General features: G+C 45.9%; 1 protein-coding gene across 7 annotated transcripts in view; it reads right to left on the reverse strand.

The window, feature by feature from the left end:
- Positions 1 to 6531: 6531 nt before the first annotated feature.
- Positions 6532 to 22790, reverse strand: part of CEP250 (centrosomal protein 250) — a 39956-nt gene continuing 23697 nt past the window's right edge. For 4 of the 7 annotated variants that reach the window (XM_042800822.1, XM_042800825.1, XM_042800824.1 and 1 more), the window contains 14 exons: positions 22582 to 22716; positions 22098 to 22241; positions 21342 to 21643; positions 19879 to 20038; positions 18792 to 19104; positions 18233 to 18360; positions 17849 to 17969; positions 15964 to 16118; positions 15734 to 15847; positions 12843 to 14723; positions 11911 to 12066; positions 11400 to 11498; positions 11183 to 11233; positions 6532 to 9041 (listed from right to left, as the gene is read on the reverse strand). In XM_042800822.1, the coding sequence (XP_042656756.1) occupies positions 8754 to 9041; positions 11183 to 11233; positions 11400 to 11498; positions 11911 to 12066; positions 12843 to 14723; positions 15734 to 15847; positions 15964 to 16118; positions 17849 to 17969; positions 18233 to 18360; positions 18792 to 19104; positions 19879 to 20038; positions 21342 to 21643; positions 22098 to 22241; positions 22582 to 22716 (4047 nt within the window). In that variant the 3' untranslated portion in view covers positions 6532 to 8753. Of the gene's footprint in view, positions 9064 to 11182; positions 11234 to 11399; positions 11499 to 11910; positions 12067 to 12842; positions 14724 to 15733; positions 15848 to 15963; positions 16119 to 17848; positions 17970 to 18232; positions 18361 to 18791; positions 19105 to 19878; positions 20039 to 21341; positions 21644 to 22097; positions 22242 to 22581; positions 22717 to 22790 lie in introns of all 7 variants that reach the window. The other 3 variants (XM_042800821.1, XM_042800826.1, XM_042800823.1) reach the window with 3 other exon arrangements.

The following is a 22790-nucleotide window of genomic DNA, read 5'->3' on the forward strand; positions in this document are numbered from 1 at the left end:
GTGTGCTAGTTTTGTGGAATTACCCCCCTAGCACCCATCTCTGTGCAACTATGGAAGAAACTGATATTTCAGCTCTGTGCGTGACACTAGCTTTTGCACACTGGGTGACGAACCCTGTTTGAGGGACAACATATGTCAGTGTCATGTTCGATGGTACACTGCTCAGGGTTCCCAGCACCTAAAGGGATGTATGATTAACCATGCTATACTCTTCTTATAGTGTTATCTTTTATAAATAGAATTGTGAATACCTTTTCTGGAACGGAACATGAGCTTTTGGACTTGAAAAAGTCTTCCTTTTCAGCTGCACTCTCTCTCTTTTATACTCTGTGTCACTGCTTTGGCTTTTGAGGGTATGATCATTACTGGAAAAGAATAACTTGTACTAGAGATCACACTCCAATTACACATTTTTACAAATAATGATAGTCAGATTTTAGCTATAGAGCATACTTTGGAAAAAAAGAAAACCAATTTATTACATTTGAGCAAGCAACAAAGAGAATGCTAGTAAGAGTGGCTTTATAACAGTGTGACATCTTGCTCACTGCTCAGAAAAATATTTGTGATGGGTCTTAGTGAGGCAACAGTGCATTAAGATGGAAGAGCCTTTAAACTGAGTCCAGTGGGAATACAAAGAATGCTGGGTGGGGATACATCCTGGGGAGCTCCTTTGGATTAGATCAGCCCCACAGTAATTTAGGTTGAAATATGAAGAGCTCTTTGGCAGTACTTTGGCTCCTGCCCTAACAGCTACTGAGCTACATCAGGGCTCCTGCCCTAACAGCTACTCAGCTATAGAAAAAGCTATAATGTAAAGATGACTTTGAAAACATGCAAAAGAATTTGACCGACAGTGTCCTCGCCTGTACAAGAGGGGCTGCTGTTAGAAGAAGCCAGACCAAACAGACTGAAGGCAGCAAAATTGCAACAAAATAGTGCAAACTCAAACTTAATGCATAATAAATATGCATTAAGCATCTCGGTAGCGCAGAAGCGTTGAGCTAAATCACCTAGGCTGGAGAGACTTTGTTCTTTGCAGTCTGTTGCCTTCAGTCTGCTGCTCAGTGTGTAGTGCGGTGTGGAAGCGGCATTTGCTGCTGCTGCCTGACTGGATCCCTGTCATCCGATTACCTGGATGTTTTGTAGCAGCTGAATCTGTCTGTGGATGATCTGATCTAGTGGAGCGTCTGTTGACTCAAGCGGAATATGGATAAGGTCTTACTAATGCTTTCTGGGAAAAGGAGGCATCTGGTGGTGAGCAAAAAAGAAAGCACAAATAATAGAATTTACTCAAGCCCTGCCTGGGAGTTTTCCCTTGACCGTTTTGTATTGCATCTAGAAGAGCCTCCTAGAGATTGCTCTGCCTAATTCTTCATCTCTTCTGTTATGGCACTCTGCTGGTAAAAGGGACATGGTGGCACAAAGGAGGGGACACAAAGTAACCAAACAGTGTTAAGATCAACAGGTTTTGGTTGCCTTCAAGACTACAAGAAGGAGAAACAGAATAAAATAGCAAATTGTTCAGAAGGCAGTCATCTTGGACTGGGAACACCTCTCTGGCGAATACAGGTTTTCCTCTCTCACACAAGCAGCCCCTGGTTTTACATTGATGGATAGAGAAAGACCTGCTTGCTGTTCAAATGTGTTGAAAATGAAATGCTTTTAAAGCCAGGGATTTTCCAGCTGAAATTTATAACACAATTTGTAGGTGACCCTTTGCTTAAACCCAGAAGCAGTTGTTAATCCCTCTTTCAACCTGTGTGCAGGCTTTTTTGTAAGCCTTCCAGGACCTGCAAGACCTAAACAGGTGCTGCCAAGCAGCAAAGCCATGGTGCTTTGCAGGTTTACTTGCAGTCAGCCATTCTGGCCCAGAACACTGAAGCACAGCCGGAGGAGAACAAGGTTTTACCTGTGCAAGGGTCTGCAAAGCATTCCAGCTGGGCTGCTTGCTGTTTGGATGGGCTGGGGTGGGGAAGAAAGACTGTGATACTTAGGTCCTGCTTTGGGAAGTCAGGGAGCTGCTACTTCTGTTGCCAGGTGGGTTGCAGAGGGGAAGGGAGCAAACTGAATGTAGGAGCCCCTGCGTTAGTAAGTAGAGGTATTTTTCTGGAAAAGGAAGGAAGAAAGGTAGTAGCCTGATTCTACAGAATGTATACAGGCAGAGATTCATTGGTGCATGAAAGTCTGATGGGTGAAAAAGCTAGATGCTCTCTCTTCTGAAACTCAAGTATCAAATGGTTTGAAACTTCAGCTCCAAATCAAATGCAGGTGTGCTTTGCAGGCCTGTGCCACTGCTTTACCTCCATCTATACTGAATCAGTAGGTCTGCATGTTGTGCAGTGGAGTGGAGCAGAAGCGGGAGTGTGAGAAAGACGGCAGCGGGAAGTGCAGTGTAGCAGGCGGGGGAAGCTGGCTGTGAGCTGTTGTGTTGGTGTGGACAGTGGATGTGTGCCCGAGATTTGTGCACAGTGGACAGGGGCGTGTTAGGGCGGAGATGTGAGTGTTGAGTGAAATGATGAGCATGGGAAGGCAAGCATAAGCTGGCTAAAGGAGTTTCATTTGAAACTCTTGAGTTGGAATGGACAGCAGGTGCCTGTGCTTTCGGCACAGTAGGGAGCTGAGCAATAGGGCTGACAGTAGGGTTGCAAGTAACATGAAACATAGACCTGAACTGAGTGTGCAAGAAGAATGAGCATGGAAAGGTGAGTGTAGGCATCCTAGAGATGTTGGCTGTGAACTCCTGTGTGGAGTGGACAGTGGATGTGTGTTCTTCCTGATTGTGGAGTGGACAGTTGAATAGTAAGACTAAGTTCTGGGTGGCAACTGAAATGAAGTGCAGATCTGCGCTGGGAATGCAGGAATGGACATGGGAAGTTGAGTGCACGCAGCTAGAAAAGTTGGCTGCAAGCTCTTGTGTTGGTTTGGACAGTGCATGCATGTCTGAGCTTCGTGTGCAGTGGCAAAGCCATGCACAGCCCCTGCATGTTAGTGTGAACACTAACACCCATGCTTGCCTACCCATAGAAACCGGAATGTTCTCACCAACATGCAATGGAAGGGCAGGGTGTGTGAGGTAGCCAAGGAGGCCAGTCCTGGTTTGTGTCAGAAATAGTGTGGCCAGCAGGACTTGGGAAGGGATCCTCCCCCTCCACTCGGCACTGGTGAGGCTGCACCTTGAATACTGGGTTTGGTTTTGGGTCCCTCACTACAAGAAAGACATTGAGGTGCTGGAGAGTGTCCAGGGAGGAGCAACAAAGCTGGTGAAGGGTCTGGAGCACAAGTCCTGTGAGGAGCAGCTGAGGGAACCGGGGTTGATTAGCCTGTAGAAAAGGAGGCTGAGGGGAGACCTTATCTCTCTGTACAACTACCTGAAAGGAGGTTGGAGCGAGGTGGGTGTCACTCTCTTTTCTCAAGTAACAAGTGATAGGACGGGAGGAAACGACCTCAATTGCACCAGGGGAGGTTTAGGTTGTGTGGTAGGATTTTTTGGGGATCAGGGTCATGCACTGATCCTACAGGGTCTGGACAATCCAGGCTGAGTCTCTGAGCAGAAAACTGCCACGTGGTAATCCTGCCCTTGAGGTCACCTGGAAGGGCAAGAATGAGCAAGTCAAGTTAGGGCTTCCTTCCTGCTCGAATGCCCAGATACACTAACCACAAAGTAGATTTAGTTTGTACACGTGTACTAATGATGCAGACCTATCACAGCACTTCTGGGTGTGTGATAAGTGCCTTTAGCCAATAGATTGTAAAGCATAGAGCGCACGACTGTCTGGCTCTGTATATCTTGGGGCTATTCGGGTAAATTAAGGAGACCGACTTTCATCGCACCAGGGTGAGGTCGCCACCCCGGTCTCACCTCCGTACAAGGTCCCTCCTACAAGGCTGGATATTAGGAAGAATGGTGGTTAAGCATTGGAACAGGCTGCCCAGGGAACTGGTTGAGTCACCATCCCTGGAGGTATTTAAAAGATGTGTAGATGTGGCATAGGGACATGGCTCAGTGGTGGACTTGGCACTTCATAGTGTTAGGCTAACGGTTGGACTCGATGATCTTAAGGGTCTTTTCTAACCTAAACAATTCTATGATCCTATGAGTGCAGCAATCTCTGCCCTCTCCCATGCAGACCCTCACAGGCTTCATCATGGGAAGATACCCTGCACAGTAATAGACACATGAGCAGATGCTCCTCCTGGCACAGCCACACCTTCCCATGTAGACATGTGGTCATCCGTGGTAACAAATCTCTTCTCTTCATGCTCCCCCCAGGAACCTCTTCTGTCACGCACAGATAACCCCAAACATGCACACCGGGTACCCCCTACATGGATGGAGATGTGTGCTGCAATCTCTCCATTCCCTCCCCTTCACCCCTCAAGGCTCTCCCTGCACCCCTGTTACGATCCAGACTGGGAGCCCAGGGAGTCCTAAAGGTTCTGTGATCCCCTCGGGTTAAATTATGGTGAAATGACACCAGTTGACCAGTTAAATTGTTTTACTTGTAGAAACAGCTTAAACTTGGAAAAGGATAGTAAGCAATGTGGTCTCTTCTTGATAAATCTGTAAGAAAGAAAAGAAAGAAAAGGAAAGGACAGGAAGAGAGTTTGGATCACCACCCCAGGTTCCAGCATTGAATATCAAAGAGAAGTCTGAATATTCCAAACTGTTATCATCATAACCCACATTAACAATCCAATCAAAATAATAATTTTACTTGACCTATTTGGGACTGTCGTGGTTTGAGCCTGGTCGGCTGCCAACCACCCCGCAGCCGCTCGCCCACCCCCCCTCATCTGGGAATGAGGGAGGGAGTTGGAGGGGCAAAGGGAGACTTGCAGGTTGAGATAGGAACAGCTTAATAATGGTAATAAAATGAAAACAATGACAGAAATAGAAAATATAAACAGGCGATACACAGTGCAATTGCTCACCACCCCCTGACCAATACCCAGCCCGTGATCCCAAAATACCAAGATCCCGCAATCACAATCTCAGAAGAGAGAGAGAGAGAGAGAGAGAGAGAGAGAGCCCCTTCCTGACCACCCCTCCTCTGTATAGTGAGCATGACGTTCCATGATATGGAATATTTCATTGGCCAGTTTGGGTCTGGGGCTCTGTCCATGCTCCCTCCCTGCTTCTTGTGCACTGGCACACAGGCAGAATGTGGGGAGTTGGAGAGTCCTTGAAATCTCAGCAACAATTGAAAACATCAGTGTGCTATCAACATTCTTCTCACACCAAACCTTCTGCTGAATCCAAAACACAGCACTATTCTAGCTACCAAAAAGAAGCATTAACTCTATCCCAGCCCAAACCAGGACAGGCACAAAGCTGTGATGACTGGCAGTATGTTTGCTTCTGCCTTCTATTCCCTACTGATTTGATTCCGTAGAGAATAGTGGGGGTGAACAAGAGTCTCAGTACTATGGAAAGTTCGTTCCATTGCACCACTCTCCTTGCCCCATGGCAGAGCAGCTATACCATGTTTGTACAACTGGTGGTTAGACCCGAGTCCATACTTATATTTTTTGGTGCTATTCAAATACTGAAGCTAGCACGCCAGTTTTTCAGTTTCTTGCGCTGTTACTCCCTCCTTATCCTGAGGGTTACTCTTGCTTCATCTCCAGCTAGGGAACCTGCACAGGCGTCTTTGTGACTCTGTGAAGGGTCCTGTTCAGAAGCACTTTGTAAATCTGACCGTTAAGTCCTGATCTGAGCTTCTGAACTTTGTGTCGTGTGCTTGGTGTTAACAGCTTCAAAACTGTAACTTCTCTCTTGGGTAGAAGCAAGCTGAAATGGCTTGTTTCAGAAAGCAGAACAAGAAGAGATGTGGGACTAACACAGATAGAAAAAATAACCAGCAATGCATAAGGTGCAATTTTATTTCTCCTTAGATATGATAGCTGTAATTGGGTGTCACTCAAGCTTTATGTCCTTTTATTTGCTTTGAGTAGCTGCTCTAGGAAAGATGTGCCTCAGAAAGTCTTCTTTTTCAGAGACTATTAATTTCTTGTGTAGGCTTCCTTCTCCATACACAGATCTCACTCTTTATCTGTGTTTTTATTCTTACATATTCATATTTTGTCACCAGAAATCATCTGCCTGAAAAACTAGTTTATAGATTCTAATACTCATCATAAGGTGAGGTTTGGCAGCACCTGCTGAATGTGAGAGGAATACAGGTAAAAAGGCAGGGAGCGGCCTTGCCCAGAGGAGTTCATCCCACTTCTCACATCCATAAACCTCGAGCCTTTGGCTTTGGCTTGGTAGAAATCCTTCCATTAAGACAGAAATCAGAGGTCCTGTTTAACCTAGGAGAAAAAGATTGAAGTTGCATACAAGTTTCCTAACATTAGCTAAAGTCAGTGACTTTCTTAATGAGGAGAACGCTAATGAGTAGCGACCAAAATCAGATTGTCAGCAATTGCTCTCCAATTTTTTCCATTTTTAAATACTGTGTGAGCATGTAGGCCTGAAGGCCCTTCTTAAGAGTTGCCAAGTATCAGGTTTTAATTGTTACAGCCACATTTGGATATACCGAGTTATTTATTGACAATATGACATGTATGTGTGTTTCAATGCAGACATGTAAATTGACCAACAGGAATCCAAGTTTTGGAACAGGTAGCGTATGACTCTCAGACGCTCAAGAGATGCAAGTGCATTATCTCATCCTAGGGTAGCATCTGCTGAAACAGATTCAAACCACATTTCACTTGTGTTTGGCATTCTAAATGTCCTGATGGCTTTTCATAAAAAATCAAGTCCCTAGCATCACAGACTTTCTCAGAAAAAATTGCATTACCCAAATCTTATGCGACTCCAGAATTATTTCTTAAATATCCATAGACCATGGTAATCTTTATGCCCAAAGGACATCTGATGGTCTCCTGATAATATTTTTTTGCAAAGAAAGTCTTGGACACTTCACTTGTTTTAACACAAGTGCTGTTCCCTGTCTTTATCCAATATTCCTGTATCTGAAGGAACAAGGAACAGTGGAAATGCTGAAAAACTAAAACTCTGTTTTAAAGAAAAAAAAACCCACAACTTTGTCCACTTGTAGGAAAAAAGTTATTTTGTCCTTTTTGTTTAGCTTTGTTTCTGCCTGCATAAACATTAAATCCCAGTGAGATTATTTCATTTCACTTATTGTCATTTGCATGGATGTTCTATGCTTGTATGTAACCTTTGGTCTCATGCTCTTTCCATGTTGGTTTCACATTTTTACACATGTACCCAACATAGACAAAAGTTGTTCCGCACAGTCATTAGATACAACTTCACATTCCTTCTGGTTTCTCATAATCCCCAGGTCCAGAAGGAAACGTCATTTGGAAACTGAGGGAGTGTTTTTCTGTCTTTAGATAACTGAAAAGTCAGGCTCTGCTGCATTAATTCAGTTTTTATCCATCCATCCATCCATCCATCCATCCATCCATCCAGGCATCCATCCAGGCATCCATCCAGGCATCCATCCAGGCATCCATCCATCCATCCATCCATCCATCCATCCATCCATCCATCCATCCATCCATCCATCCATCCATCCATCTTCACATTTCTAGTATACGTAATTGGAAGACTCGAGAACTGCTAAAGTTTAACCCCTATTGTATCTAGAAAAGCCTTCTACTGTGCTTTCCCTCTTGGCTGGTTGAGCAAGGAGGTCCTATGTTCTTCACAGTTGACCACTGGAGGCTGAGCACTTATAACTAGAGGTATTTCTGCAGCACAGACTTTGTTGATATTTTATCTTGGTGTGCATCACTATTAGATGTCTTAGCGTATGTTGCTATGCATTCCTCATCTCCAGTCACTGGAACTGTTCTCTTTTGTCTCTTCAGGCAGAGCAGTCGGGAGCAGAGCTGACAGGGGCTCAGAATAAGCTGAGTGCTGAAACAGCTGATCTACATGATGCAGCAGCAAAGATGAGCAGTATCAATGAAGCTCTTGAGCTGGATAAAGTGCAGCTGAACAAACTTGTGTTGCAGGTGAGCAGAGTTACCAGAGATCTCGCCAAATGTTTTGTCTCCAGCTGCTGCTGCTTTTCAGACTTCTTGCCTTCAGACAGTATGGAAATGTTCCTTCTCCTGTCCAAGCCCAACCTCCTACAGAGTAAATCTTACTGTATTTTATTTCCTCTGTGCTTCTGTGATTGCAGCTGGAGCAAGAGAATGAAGTTCTGTCAGGTAAAGTGGATGAGATGGAGGGAGCAAAGATCTCTGCCCAGGAGAAGCTGAACTGGTGTGAAAGAACAAATGCAGAGCTCAGTGCAGAGAAAGCCCACCTGGAGCAGCTGCTGAAGATAGCAGAGGAGCAATAGGACAGCATTGCAAGGAGATCTCTGCTCAGAGCCTGTGCAGTGTTTTGGAGAAATAAGTGTACTGAAAAAATAAACCCAGACAAAACTGCTTTGTGTAAAGTACAGGAACTGACAGGAACCACCTAATGTGAAGGTCTGTGTGGAAACTGATGAGGCATGCTGTGATGGAGTGCTTCGGAAAGGGAAGAAATTGTACCTGCTCATCAGGTTCCTCACGCTTTTCCAGGTCTACAACTGAGCCCATCCACACAGGCCAGCACCAGTTCTGTCTTACCACTGCTTCTGCTGGGGAACCTGCAGTGAACACTGTGCTCTAAACTTCTGCCTTACTCCGGGACTCCTGCCTTGAACCAAGGCCCCTGCCACAGTTCACCTGCTGCAGCAGGTACTTGACCGAGGCCTTTTGCTGGACACTCGGAGCTGTTAACTCAGGTCATCAGTTCTGGCAGATTTGACTGTTGAATGCAAGGGCTGTCTCTCAGGAAACTGATGGTCCAGAGATGTTAATGCCAAGTTAAGGTTCAGAGATTGATCCAGCTTCCGGGTCTCTGCCTCCAGAACAGCAGCTTCAGGCTCCCTGACCACAGCTGCTAAGGAGTAAGACAGCTCTTGGTGAAGGTCTGACAGCTCCTGGCTGGTCTTTGCACAGCACTCAATATAGTCCTGCTTGTATTTTCGTTCTTCTGCCAGCTGTGTCTGCAGAAGGGACACCTGAAAGAGGCAGAAGGGACACCTGAAAGAGGCAAAAGGCTGAGCTCAGACAAGCTCACGCTGTTTGGACCAGCCACCGCACAGCAGTACCGGCTGTCAGGGGAAGATGCACCCTCAAACTCCAGCCCTGCCAAACACTTTGTCCTTGTGGAATGGGGAGCAACAGGCTCCTGCAGTCACCCTAAACTGAACTTTGCTTATCAACAATTAAACTTGAATTGTTTTTTTCTTTCTGACATACCATTCACATGTACAAAACCAAGACATTATATGTATATTAAAGAGAGAGGTTCCTACAGGACTGAGTAACCCAACCCTTTGTTTTTCAAAAGAGAGATGTGGGCTGACACCTTAGCTCCACGTGGTTCTTCTTCAGCAGGAGGGCTACTGGTTACACAAGGTAGTGAAAAACTGTTCTCTTACGGTCTAGTTTAAAAATTTGACAGCTAGCACATGAAAAGGGAGCAAACCCTAATTTTTCCTATCTTTAGAGCATTTCCCAAGTGAGCAGAGCATAATTTGATGGACAAAGCCCAGGGGAGAAATAAGTCTTAAAGGACTGCTGAGGCCTTGACAGTCCTCAAGCTCTGCAATTTCCTGGCAACACAGGGTTGTGCCTGCTGAGATTTTTGGGGAGACACCCAGCTGCTCTCACCTGTTAGGTTTGCAGTGCAGTGCAGCCACAGCAGCTCTGGCATGTTACCTTCTGCCTGCTCTGGAGTGGAGGAGATGCCAGCACTGGGAGCAGAACTCAGTGCTTTGCAGTTCTGGGGAGAACAGCTCAGGTCAGAGGTTCTCCTCTGTTTTCAAAGTGACATGTACTCTGCCAAGGGCTGTGTTCCACGTGGGAATGCCATCCCCAACCTCAAGCTAGGACCATGAAAAAATTATTCCCTGGCAAGTGAACTCAAATAACAGAAGCAATTCCTAAAGGAGATTTATGGCTTATGGAACCTCCTATATTTGATTTACAATACCAAGGTCTGTCAGCATAAAGCCAAACCAGGTAACGAGCAGGACCCTTATCTGTTAAGCATCTAGAGCAGACTAGATGTGAAACTCAGGCAGCCAGCACTGAAGGGGAATGTGCAGTGCTGAGTTAGAAGCCAGCAGTGCACGCGGAACTAAGAGATCAAAGGGACTTCACAGCAAACAATATGCATAGGCTAGGGAACAGCACCACTGAAGACAGGGATGGATCTGACCTTCTCTCTGAAATAATAAGGGCACCTTTGTGAAACTGGGCTTGGAAGCCTGAAAAACCCTCCCACGCTTTGGTAGGTAACCCAGAGGTAGGAGTGAGAGAAGTGGCCACCGGCTGCTAAGAGCATCTGCCATGAAGTGGGAGATCAAGTTCCAGTTCTGCTGTTTCCCAGACCCAGAGGCGTGCCCTAACCAGCCAGCTGAGGACTATTCTTTGAACAAAGCCCCCCCATTTTCCTGCTGAACTGCTGAAGTAGGTGCACAGTGCAGGCAGACACAAGAGTCACAAGGGGAAGGGGGCTGAGTTCTGTAGCAACAGAACTTCAGACACTGAGGCTTCCTGCTGAAAACATCTTTAAGATACACCCTGATGGCTTCAGCAGTATTCTTGGCTCGCTTGGCAGAGCTAAGCATCATGCACTTTACTGACATAAATAATACATGAACTTTGCCCTGAACACCTGTGAAGATTCACATCCTCAGGGAGACCAGGCTGTACCAGACCCATAAAAGTGCATGGGAGAGAAGTCTGGTGACTGCTGCTACTGACAATGCCACTGCCAGAGGATGCAGTAGGGGTCAGTAGCTGGAATGTACATTCTTACATTCCATGTCCATACAGTGCTTAGGTCTCTGACTCAGTCCAATATTGGGATCGTGGTTAGCACAGCACAGCAATACAGGAATGTGAGTTCCAGTTTTCTGAGTTTCCTCCAGTCCTTCTCCCACCCTGCCTGACCTTTAGGCAAGTCAGAGACTAGACCTAGGTGAAGGATCTTGTTTGGCCATGGCCAACAGATGTGTCTGACTGGCTATTTCCATCGCTTGGTGCACTCACTTCCTGACAGCCAAACAAAACTCAGGCTGTAGCATCACGCAAAGTTGTGCCTACCAGTACAGGCACAGCAGCTTTTGATGAGAGCTTTCCCACTCCTCACCTGGTTCTGCAAGTCACCTAATCGACAACTGCAGCCAGCCTGAGACTCCTCCTGTGAAGAAAATGCAAGAATTTCTTTTTAGTCTCTGGTATGGTCAGGGCCATGGTCTGTAGTAAACCTCTATTAGGTCTATACTGGGGTGCTGCTGCCACTGGGATTTGTCATCATTCCTCCATATGGCCAGAGCCTCCTCCCACCAAGGAGGATTCTGCTTCACCTGTCTCGAAGCAGGGATCTTGTGCTGGGGAAATCTGCATGTATCTGGAAGGGACCGACCACCATAATTTCTCTTCAGTCTCCTGCGTTCACGTTCCACCTGCACATTAGATAGGAGAAAGAGTCACAGAAACCTGGCACCAAACAAGGAGCAAAAGGACATCTGGACATCATGGCAGGGAGATGTCTGCTCAGAGACTGTTAATTGCACCAGAGAATGGCAGGGGCAAAACCCACTCCAAGTAGACTATGAAAGAGAAAGAGGAAAACATTTCCTGACACAAAAGAGTCAAATGTGTGTGCATGGGAACACTGGGGCAAGGGTGGTACCGGAGTGAATGTGCATTTGTGAAGGCAATGTGGTGCCAGAACAGAGAGAAAATACAAAAGTGCATGTTCACAGTGGGAACTGGGAGAAGGAAGGAAACAAGCAGAGGACTGCAAGTGCTCTCTGTGGAAATGTGTTCCAGAGGACCGTGAGGCTTTGCAGAGGCAGTGAAAGCCTGTTTTACCTGCTCAAGAGTCCTCCTGAGCTCAGCATTGAGTTGCTTCAGCTCAGTCTTCTCAAGTTCCAGTCTTGCAACTGCTTGCTGCAAACATTCCAGTCGCTGTGACAGGACTCTCTTCTCTGAGAGCCATGATAGCTGCTCCCCTTTTGCAGTAGCCTGCTGGGTATACAGAGAGGAAATTACGTGAGCTGGGGCCACATAAAGCTTGGAAGGGCCAGAACCACCAAGTCGGGGAGAGTGACCGGACGCAGGAATGGACAGTGCCAAGTCCCTTCGTCTTCTCCACAGGCTGAAACAACACACTCTCTTCCTAGGGGCCCTCCTCCAGATCACCTTGGAGAAATCCACACTAATTTGCCTTCATGCTTTTTGTACTCTGGCACGAGTACCTTCTGAATGCACAATGAAACCTTTAATCTGATCAGGCAACAGTACGAATTCCATTCTTTTTAATACACCAGAAAAGCTGTACCTCAGAAATCTACATCTCTGAAAGCATCCTCTAAGCATCCCCTACACCATCAGTGTAGCAGCTGTTCAGCCATGATGATAAAATTCTGCTAAGTTTAGTTCATTAGCCCAGGCAACTGTGCCCTTTCCTTTCCATGCCAAATCCTAACCACAGTGTGATGGCTAAGCTTGCCAACATAGGAGAGAACCAATCACCCACCCCCAACTTTTGGACCTGAGTTAATTTTAGCGGCAAGCTCCATAGTTCTTTCAGTAGTTCTGGGCTTGACAGAAAACATTCTAGCAGGTGAATGCTCTCTGGCCAGAGCTATACAGACAGGCAAGCCTGCTGGTTGAAATCATGGTTTCTTTGGCCAAGCAGGTCATATATTTATGGGAACATATATTCCCACCTCTTTATGGGAAACCTCTTTAGAATTCTTTATAGATATTTTAGGTGACTGATGGTCAATCACAGTGCCTACCTGAAGACGAAACCGGTCCTTGTCCCTCTCCGAAACCATACTCTGAAGGATGGCTATTTCCTCCTTCAGAGTCCTATTGGCCATTTCACTCTCGGTAAGGGCAAGAGTCAGTGCTTGTGCCTTCTCTTTCCATTCAATTTCTTCGCTTTCACTCTGCTTCAAAATAGCAATCAGACGCTCCAATTCTTTCCCCTTTGCTTTCCGCTCATCTTCCAGTTGTTGGGTTAGCTCCTTCTGCCTTTGCAAGAGATGATCTCTCTCCTGAAGAACTTTCCTCTTCTCGGCTTCCTCGTCCTCCCATTTTAGGAGTTTCTGGATTTGTTTCTTTAAGGTCTCCCCTTCACCTTTCCAACGCAAAGCTGATGTTAGTTGTTTCAGGAGCTCACTCTGCCTCTTAAGCTCTTGTTCTCTCCCTGTCAGAGTCTTTTCTAAATACCTGACTTGGTCTCTCTGGCAGGTGATCTCTTCATCCTTCTTTGTGAGAGTCTGCTGAACATGCTGGAGATCTTCCCGAAGAGCTCTTATTTCCTCTTCTAACTCTTTTTGCTCATCTTGAACCTTGGTCTCTTGTTCCCTCTCAGGCCAGGCTTCTTCCAGGAGCTTCTCTTGCTCTTTGTGGTGTCTAACCTTGTCGTTCTTGGTTAGCCTTAGCTGGAGATTCTTCAGGGTCTTCAGTTCTTCCTCTTGGCACTGGAGTTTTTGCATAAGAGTTTCCATGTCTTCGTCTTTCTTCCTCACCACTTCCTCAAGCAGATTCACTTGCTTCTGGCATGACGTTAGTGCTACTTTCATGCTTCCTTCACGAAGCGACTCAAGCTCTTGATCTTTTTTAGACAAAGAAAGTGTCATCTTTTCTACTTTACCATGAAGCTCTTGCAGGTGCCCCTCTTGCTGTTCCTTGTGCTGCTGCAAGAGTCTTAACTGATCCCTTTGAGAATCACACTCGCTTTCTTTGTCCTTAAGAGCTGCCCTCAGCTGTTCAAGGCTTGTGTGCAGAGATTTCACCTGTCCTCTCCCCATTTCCAGTTCTCGGATCTGCTGAGTCAGAGACATAAGCTCGCTGTTTTTCTCCTTCAAGTTTTCTTTCATATGATCAAGATCCATGAGCAGGTTTCTCACTTGTGATGCATCACGTTGTTCTAGAATCATTATTTTCCCCTCCTGTAATTTGATCTCCTGGTCCCTCTCCTCCAGCTCTTTGCTCATCTTGCTCACTACAGTCCTCTGCAATTCTCGCTGCTCCTCCAGCTCCCATATTTGTTCTTGCTGGGTTCTGATCTCCTGGTCTCTCTCCTCCAGCTCTTTGCTCATCTTGCTCATTACAGCCCTCTGCAATTCTCGCTGCTCTTCCAGCTGCTGTATCTGTTCTTGCTGGGATTTGATCTTCTGGTCTCTCTCTTCCAGCCCTTTGCTCATTTTGCTTGCAGCAATCTTTTGTTTTTCTTGCTGCTTCTCCAGCTCCTCTATCTGTTCCAGCTGGGATTCAATCTTCCTTTTTTTCTCTATTATGGCCTCAATAACCTGATCGAGAGTCATATTATGCACTTCTTTCTGGTTTTCCATCACTCTCATCTGTTCCTGGTACAACTTCATTTCTCCCTCCCTCTCTGACAAGGTGTCAGTCATGTGAGTGAGAGTCTCCTGCAAAGCTTTTCCCTGTGCTGCCTCTGTCTGGAGCATATGGATTTTCTCCTGCTGCGTTTCCACCTCCTCATTTTTAATTTTTAAGATAGACAGTGTTGTCTGGAGTTCTTGCTCAAGGTAGTGATTCATATCTACTGCTGTATTTGCTCGGGTTTCAGAGGCTGTGAGTGATTCCTGAAGAGCTTTTATCTCCCGTACCAGTTTTTCTTTCACTGCTTGCAGTCTGTCCCGTTCATCCTGCAAAACAACGAGCAAAAAGATTCAATAATTCCACCTATATACGTTTGCTTTTTGTACGAGATTTGTACTAGATAGTCAAGGGCTGTCCCCCCTCTCCCTGCCTCTCAGGATGTCACAGACCCTTCCTGCGCCACCCTTTAGGTTGCGTCTTTCCCAGCTTACTCAGCCAGTCCCACCTTCCTTTTTGCTCTTCTCTGAACCTCTGGTGTTCCTTTGGGGAGGAGCCACCAGAACTGCAGCCAGGACTTAAAGCCCAGACTAAGCATGATTTAGGCAGTGGTATGATGATGTTCTCTGTATTAGGGAGGAAGGGAAGAGAGAACAACCCCAACATGTCATTTCCCATTTTCAGGGTTGGGGACTTTTTTGGACCTCTCCTGTGTAGAGTTTTCGTGGTATCATCCTCCAGAACCCCACTGTGCACTCTTGAAGGGAGTAATGGTCAGATCAGTCTGTCATTCTGTGTTTCAAATCAGGACTAGTTTTCCCCTTTCAGGCATACATGTTCATCTGGATCACCACTGTTGTTTCTCAAATGTCTCTCTTTTTCCCCCACTGTCTGCTCTCAGATGGCAATGTTGAACAGCTTTCTATTATTAGCAAACTTTGTCTGCTCATCCCTTTTTCCAGATCCAGATGTTTAGAAATCTAAATATGGATTTGGACACAAATAATAGCTCAAACCATGCAATGTAAATACAGACAAGTTTGAAAAATACTTTGACTTAAAGCTTTGAGGCCAGAAATCTTCAGAATTTAGGAAACAAAACACTCTGAATCTTAACAGAGGTTTATATGACCACAGCATCTTTTCCTGCTTACTCAGCAGAAGAATGCAATTGGAAAAGTAAAACCAAAAAACAACCACTGGGATAAACAATATCCTTCTGCTCTTATAGTGATCTGTGGTCTTGCCACACAGGCTCTGATACTGGTCATTTTAATGATCTCTCCTTTTTGGACTGTCTTTCCTTACCCAAGGTGATGACTCTGCTAGTTAAGCTTACCTGGCCTGGCAGGCAAGCAAGTCTGGGAAACAAGGAATGATGAGTGGAAGGGGAAAATGAGGGAAGCTTGGTCAGCATTTGCATACTCCCTATCTTCTCAGATCTGGACTGCACCTGTACAAGACCACTCAAAATCAGCTCTCCACTGGAAAAAGTTGCTCCTTAAAATTATTAACAGAAGGCCAAAAACCACGTAAGAAATGGCCCTTTATGGCATCTGACAGCCTCACCAGGACACCCTTTCTTTGCTTCTCAGTGCTCTCGAGCTTCCTTTCCAAAGACGCCACCTCTTGATGTAGACTCACAGCCTCCTTCTTTAGAGCAGCGGACTTTTCCTGCAAGGCAGCTTGTAGGGAGTTGTTCTTGCGTTCTGCCATCTGTGTCTCTGCAGCAGTAAAGGTGAAGGAGAAGATGAAAAGCAAAACAAAACCAAACTCATTTGCATCCTACGGAGAAAACACCATTTTCTTATCTGGCTGTCTGTGTTTTCCAGGCCCTAAGCTCACAAAGGCTTTCAAAGCATACATAAATAAAGGAAACTTCCAGGCCAAGAATAAGAGAGGAACAGAAGTGGCAAGGTTCAGAAGAATAGGAAAATGTGTTTGCTCTTCTGCTTGTCGAAAGGCCAGGGCTAAGGGCATGGCAGCACATCACCCACAGTGTTAGAAGCAGGTAGAACCGACATCAACGAATCAAGGACAGAGACGGTAGGTGAGAGTCAGATCTAGTAGGCTAAAGGAAAAGGAAGAAGAAGCAAAAGTGAAGAGGACTATGACACCATTAACTGACCAGGAAGACTTAAGAGATGTCAGAGAAAAGAACAGATGTCAATGTTGTGGTGGAAGATGCACTTTGGTGTTTGTCCAAAAGAATGCTAGAGGAATATGTTGTGCACTGGCAGAAAAAAGAAGAAAGGAAATATTCAATGAGACTAGGAAAATGGCAAGGCAAGAACAATTGAGGATCACACCAGTACTGAGACCTGAAGCATGGAGGACTAAAGATAGACAGAAACTAACACAAAACTAATAGACTAAATTAATAGATGGGAACTAAAGAGGGAAAGCACTGACTAGTGGGACAAGCAGGACCCATCCAATGGCAGGATTTCAAGTATATTATTATGTGTAACATACGTAGTAAAAACTATGGATGTTCCAGAAAAAAAACAGTGATGATCTAAGGCCTGGAAAGCTCTCCTGTAAAGAGTCTGAAAAATGATCAGCAGTTCCATCTCAGAGAGGGAATATGAAAAAATACTGAACAGGTAGAGGTGCTACATGAGCAGGCAACAGCCTGTGGAGGAGGCAATGAGCAATGCCCACACTTCCCTGTTCCTGTAGTCTGAGAGAAGGAAAACAAGAAAATGAGATGAAAAAGCAATGCTGATGTGGACAGTGGGAAAACAATGACAGAGAAAGGAAAAGGGATGCCTGTCCAGCTATGATACAGAGGTGCCAATAGCCTGGAGTCTCTGGGATGTCCTAGAGATTAGAGAAAGAGGTGACTAGTTACATGTGAAAAACAATTTATAGATAAACCCAGCATGAACGTGTTACCAAAGGCATAAGTAAGAACTGGCTACATAAGTAATAAATTGTGTTTGTTATGGATGCGAGCTCAGACACCAAACCAGTATCACCAAGAAAACAGGTAAGAAAGATGCAGAAGCACTAGGTACCAGAGAACTAGGAAAAGCAGCAGAAGAAAGGATGCAATAACATAGGAGCTTAACACTGAACTAATGCTCTGTGAATATGCCATGTAAGAGGAAAAGGAAGTCAGTAAAGACAAGGCTTTTTGCAGGTTGGTGCTTTTAAAGAGCATACGGAGAAGGATACTGCGAGGCATCAAGCTACACCTACTTAGCGGTGACATGGGACCTGAAAGGCACCACCTCTGCACACTATCACCAGCAGGACAGCTAGATATACTGCCAGCCACTGGATCTTTCTCTCTAAAAAGCTTTCACTAGTAGTCCTATAGATAAGTCTCAAGCTGCTTGTTTTTCTCCTCTTCCCATCTCTAGGCACTGCATTTTTCTTCTCCACAGTATCAGAGAACTTCGCTGGTGAGACAGGATGGGGTCAGTGGGTTGGAAAAGGGAAGCTGTACCTTCCTGGCTTTGAGCCAACTGTTTCTGCAGCTCTTGATTGTGGGTACTGAAATGGTCCCTCTCAGCTTGCCTCTTGCTCAGCTCCAGCTCCAAGTCCTGTATCTTCTTTCTCGCATCATTCTGGAAGAGGCAAGAAGAGAAGTATCACCTCACAGAGTCACTGCTGGCAAGAGACAAAGAGGTACAAACACTAAGGCCGAAACAATGAAGGTGGGAAGGGGCGGTTGGAAAGTAATGGTACATGTAGTCATGATTCTCCTTTCTCCCCATGGCAGCAAGCCAACCTGGCCTACAAGAATCTACTCATTCTGGCTTTGCCACTTTGCTTGTCAGTTCAGTGCAGCAGAGGGACAGGATTTCTGGGTGCACTAGACACAAGTTACCAGATCTTGCTGAGTCTGCTTCAGGTGCTGATGCAGGTCTTGTAGGGCTGCTGCCACTCTGTCCGCTGTGAGCTCTGCAGGGAGGTCCCTGGCCTGAGAAACAGCTAGGCTCCAGACATGACCCTGTTCTGAAGAGAGAAGCCATTCTGTTTCAAGCTTTAATTGAAGGGTCTCCAACAAACAAGATCTCTTTATATGCAGGAGAAGGTGGCAATGCCTTTGATGTCATCCTGGAGCTCACATTACAGCCAGACGTGTGTCACAGGCTAACATTATTTTGATGACTGCTAATGTCAGCGCTGCCCCAAGGAAGAATGCACGTGCCCTATGACTTGACATCACTTGGGCCCTATTCCATTTTGATGCTGGTCATTTCTCCACATACAAACACGGACCTCTCTCTGCAGGCATGTCAGGCTTTCAAGACTTCCCAAGGCTTAAGTCAGCCTAAACTGAAAAGATGAGTCTATCATATCAGGATTACAAAGAACCACTCCTCCCGCCGCCTGCTCCCCTGTATGTGCTCTACAGACTTGTGAACCCAGCCTACCACACTTGCCTGAACTCGAAGTGACTAAGTCTCTGCTGTCCCAGATCATGCGGTGGAGAACCAAGTGCAGTTTGTCCAGCTGGGATCGGGCTTCACAGCGGGCACTGTGAGCCTGCTGACACTCTGTGGCCAATGCCTTTGCTTTGTTCTCTGTGCTACAAAGCGTCAAACGCAGTTCGGACATCTCAGCCTCCAGCACATGCAAAGAGTCCTTCAAGCGCTGTTCACCTGCTTTCGACTCCTCCAGATCCTGTAGCAGCTGCTTCTCCTGAGCTGCCAGGCCAGCCTCCTTCTCCAGCACTACTGCCTGCAGCGACTGTATCTGTAACACAGATGCACAGAGCTTCAGGGACAGTGCTGCTACTGAGGCAGCAGAGAGGGAAGTAGAGAAGGAATGCAGGAGAAATGACTTCAGGCAAAAAGCACACTGGAAAGAGAAGGCACGAAGCCAAGGATTCAAACTGAGCAAAGTAAGATACAAACAAGTATCTGGAGACTAAAGGGCCAAAAGGCAGTTTCCCCACCCCCAATGAAATGGTTGAACTGTCAGGCTTTCATGCTTTCCAACCTCAGAAATGAAGCTCTGCGTGTGTCTGTGAGAAGGTGAGAGTGGGTGACTAGTGGGGTGAAGTGGCAGATCAAGCATTCCTGCATGGAGAGTGGGGCTGACAGGGACGCTTGGGATTAGAAGTAAAGGGGAGACAGTTGGCATCCTTTACGGTGCATCTCCCAAATGCAAGATGAACTGGCTGAGATGGAAGCGCCTTCCTTCCACAGACTGCGATAACCAGTTCTGTTTCACCAGATTGTTCAGTGCCCAGCAGAGGGAGAAACACCATCTGGCGACAACATTTGAAACAGAGATACTAAGAAGCTCCAAAGCAGTCTTCTGTTTCTCCCCAGAGATTTAATGCCATGGACCATGAGAGAACAGGGGAAAACACAGGCAGAACATAGCAGATTCAGCCTCAATGTGCAAAGGCTCTGGGCAGAATACAGGAGGAGTGTATGTGGTTGGGAGGGGAAACAACTTGGGGCCTGCAAGCTGAAGGTGGTATTCTCTGACCCTGGAGAAGATGATGCTAGTGCACAACACCTGATTGTTGAGCTCTTGTTTTTCTCTTCTGTGGTCTGAATGGAGCTGCTCAGCCTGGTGAATAGCAGAAAGAAGCCGAGACACCTCCTCGTGCTGGGCAAGGTTGTTTTCTTCCAGGGTTCTGAGGCTCAGTTCCCTCTCTTCCAGGGACAGAGTCAGCCTGAAAGTGAGAGCGTGCAATACATTACTACATGGTATACCATTTAATAAACTCTTAAGAAGACTTTCACCACCAAGGGGAATATTGATTTGTTTGCTGAGGTTTATCTAACCAACTAGGCTGCTTGTTCAGTCCTAAGCCAGGTTGGCAGTCACACCCAAGCATGTGCCCATTACACTTTTTTCCACAGAAGAAAGGTGAATTACTGGCTAAAAACCCCATCTTTTTTGAGATGGGAATGTGAATATAAACACACTGAAGTCTTGAAATTAAGACATTAGGGATGAGATGAATTTTTCTTTTGACTAGTGAGACTCCAAGGGAGAGGTTTTGTCAATAATGAAGCGACATTTTCTTCCCCTAGCTTGTATGGCCTGGTAGGAACAGCAGCAACTGACAGCCAGGCCATCTCTGGGGAGTTTCATAAGACTTGCCAGCACTCATATGACTTTCAGCTAGAAAAACAAAGGCTGATACCAGAAGCGGTAATAAAGGCTTGGAGGAAATACTCAGATCCTTATATAAGGTGCCAAATCCCTCATGGGGGAAGCAAGAGTGCACTGCCTTTTATTTCTCTTCTGCAACGAAGATGTGCGTTGAAGACAGGCAGGACTTTACCAGGTGAAGCAGCCTACCTACCCTTTCTCTTTCTTGCATTCCTTGGACAGGCAGTAACATCCGTAACTGCTGAGGCTGGCTGGGACCCTGCTCGAGCCCCTCCAGGCACCACTTGGGATTTTTTGAGGAACGAGGAAACAGATGGCAGTAAGAAACATCCTTGTTTCTTGGGTGCCTCCGACGGGAATCTGGCTTAGTTCAAAACTGTAGTTTTAAGATAGCTTTTGCCTACCAACAGTATCAGGGTGGCAGAATGATACAGATCCCAAGTGTTTAACGTTTACTGGACCCAAGACAGAGCTGATGGATCTATTTTGCTCATTATACTACAGCTCGTCCTGCCTCCTTTGGTGTATTTCAGGTTTGAAACCCCTGAGAGTTTCATTTAACAGCATTAACATGCCAACCTAACAAAAGAACACCTCCTTCTAAGGAAAGGACTATTCCAAAAGCCACTGTCTTCAGAAAAACTGTAACTGAAAGAATTGAAAATTGAAATTGAAAATTGAAAACTGAATTGAAAGAAAAGAAAATGGAACACAACATCAGGAGAATGAAACATATCTGCATGGACAGTTCAGAACTCTGCTTTTTAGGAAATGCTGCCAGAGCCACCTGTATGTGTAAAGATCTGAAAGAGGGAATCCATTAAACAGAATGGAGAGCTGCACAGACTTTCATTTACCTGTTTTTTTCATTCTCTAGGACCTTCAACAAAGCCTGAAGTTCTGTGTTGTGATACTCCACTTCTTCCCATCGACTCCTTTCCCCCTCCAAGGACTGCAGACACACTTGCAGCTCCTTATTCTGATGTTCTACCTTCTCCCATTGACTCCTCTCCTCCTCTAGAATCTTCTGGAGATGCACCACCTCCAGTACCTTCTGCCTTGACAGTTCCTGAGCCTCACACACATCTTGCTCAGCTTTGCGGCCAATCACTTGCTGGGACTCTTCAGAAGCTGCTAGTTGAGAGGTCAACTCTTCCACCTCAAGTAAAACACAACAAAGCACTCAAAGACTACAACTTGTCCCTGTCAGCCATATCATATATTGTGAGGAAATGGAAAGAACAACTTTAAATTTCACCCTGTCATGAAAGTACCAGATTCACAATGGATACAGTCAACTTGTTTAAAAATATAAGTGGGTCACCATGTTCATCTGAAAACACACCTTCAAAAACAAGGCTAGCAGTAGCAGGCCAGCAGAAATTAATTCTGATGGTGGCTGTCAAACAGGCAAAAGGACTAGCCCACTTGTCCAGGGCAGCAGCTGAGATTCAGCTGGCCAGTAAGTCTCCTTCAGGCCAGCTGAGATGGAGATCACAGTATGATGGCAGGCAGAGGGACTACCCCATCAGCCTGCTGCTCTGCAACAGAAAAGCAGGACGGGCAGAGACCACCTGTTTGATGACTGGAGTAGCTATTACTGTTTCAGTCACCTGTTTTTGTAGAGCATCCCTCTGCTGAAGAAGGATATTAATTTCCTCTTTCATGGTTTTGACTTCTTCCTCGTGCCTCTTCTCTATTGCCTTGATCTTACTCTGAGTTTCCTGCAGCTCTGCTTGCAGCTTTTCTGTGATGTTCTGTAAACACAAATGGAGAGCAAGCTAGTGGGACCTGCCATCAGCTTCAGCTTTTTCCTCTTTCTGTCTCAAAATTACATTCAGTCAAGTGATTCATTCTGCTTTTCTATCCAGTTCTGCTTCCACTCTAACCCTTCCTTTCTGTTGCCGATCCCTGCAGCTTACTGGGCTCTCTGCTTTCTGTACCTGCAGTAGTCCTTGCCTCCTCAGTCCCAGGACTTACGTTTTATGTCCTTGTTACTGTCCTTCACTCTGTTACCTGGATCTCTCAGCCTCTCTCAGCTTAGATCCAATTGCCAACGGCCTGTTCCTTCAAACCACCCAAACTAGTTGGACTTACCTGCCCATTCTCTCGCTGCTCTTCCACCTCCTGCCTGAGCTGCTCTACCTGCTGGCAGGCTTCTCTTAGCTCTCCCTGAGTTTGGAGTAGAGTCTCTAATAACACATTCTTCTCACGCTCCTTTTCTAGCAGGACCTGCACAGAAATAAAGAGAAGATGGGTTTAAACTTCCCATACAAAATCTGTGTAGCAAGACTCAAAGACTGATG

This window comes from Tyto alba, unplaced genomic scaffold (genome assembly GCF_018691265.1).
Source record: "Tyto alba isolate M040663 unplaced genomic scaffold, T.alba_DEE_v4.0 Super-Scaffold_33, whole genome shotgun sequence".
Lineage (NCBI taxonomy): Eukaryota > Metazoa > Chordata > Aves > Strigiformes > Tytonidae > Tyto > Tyto alba.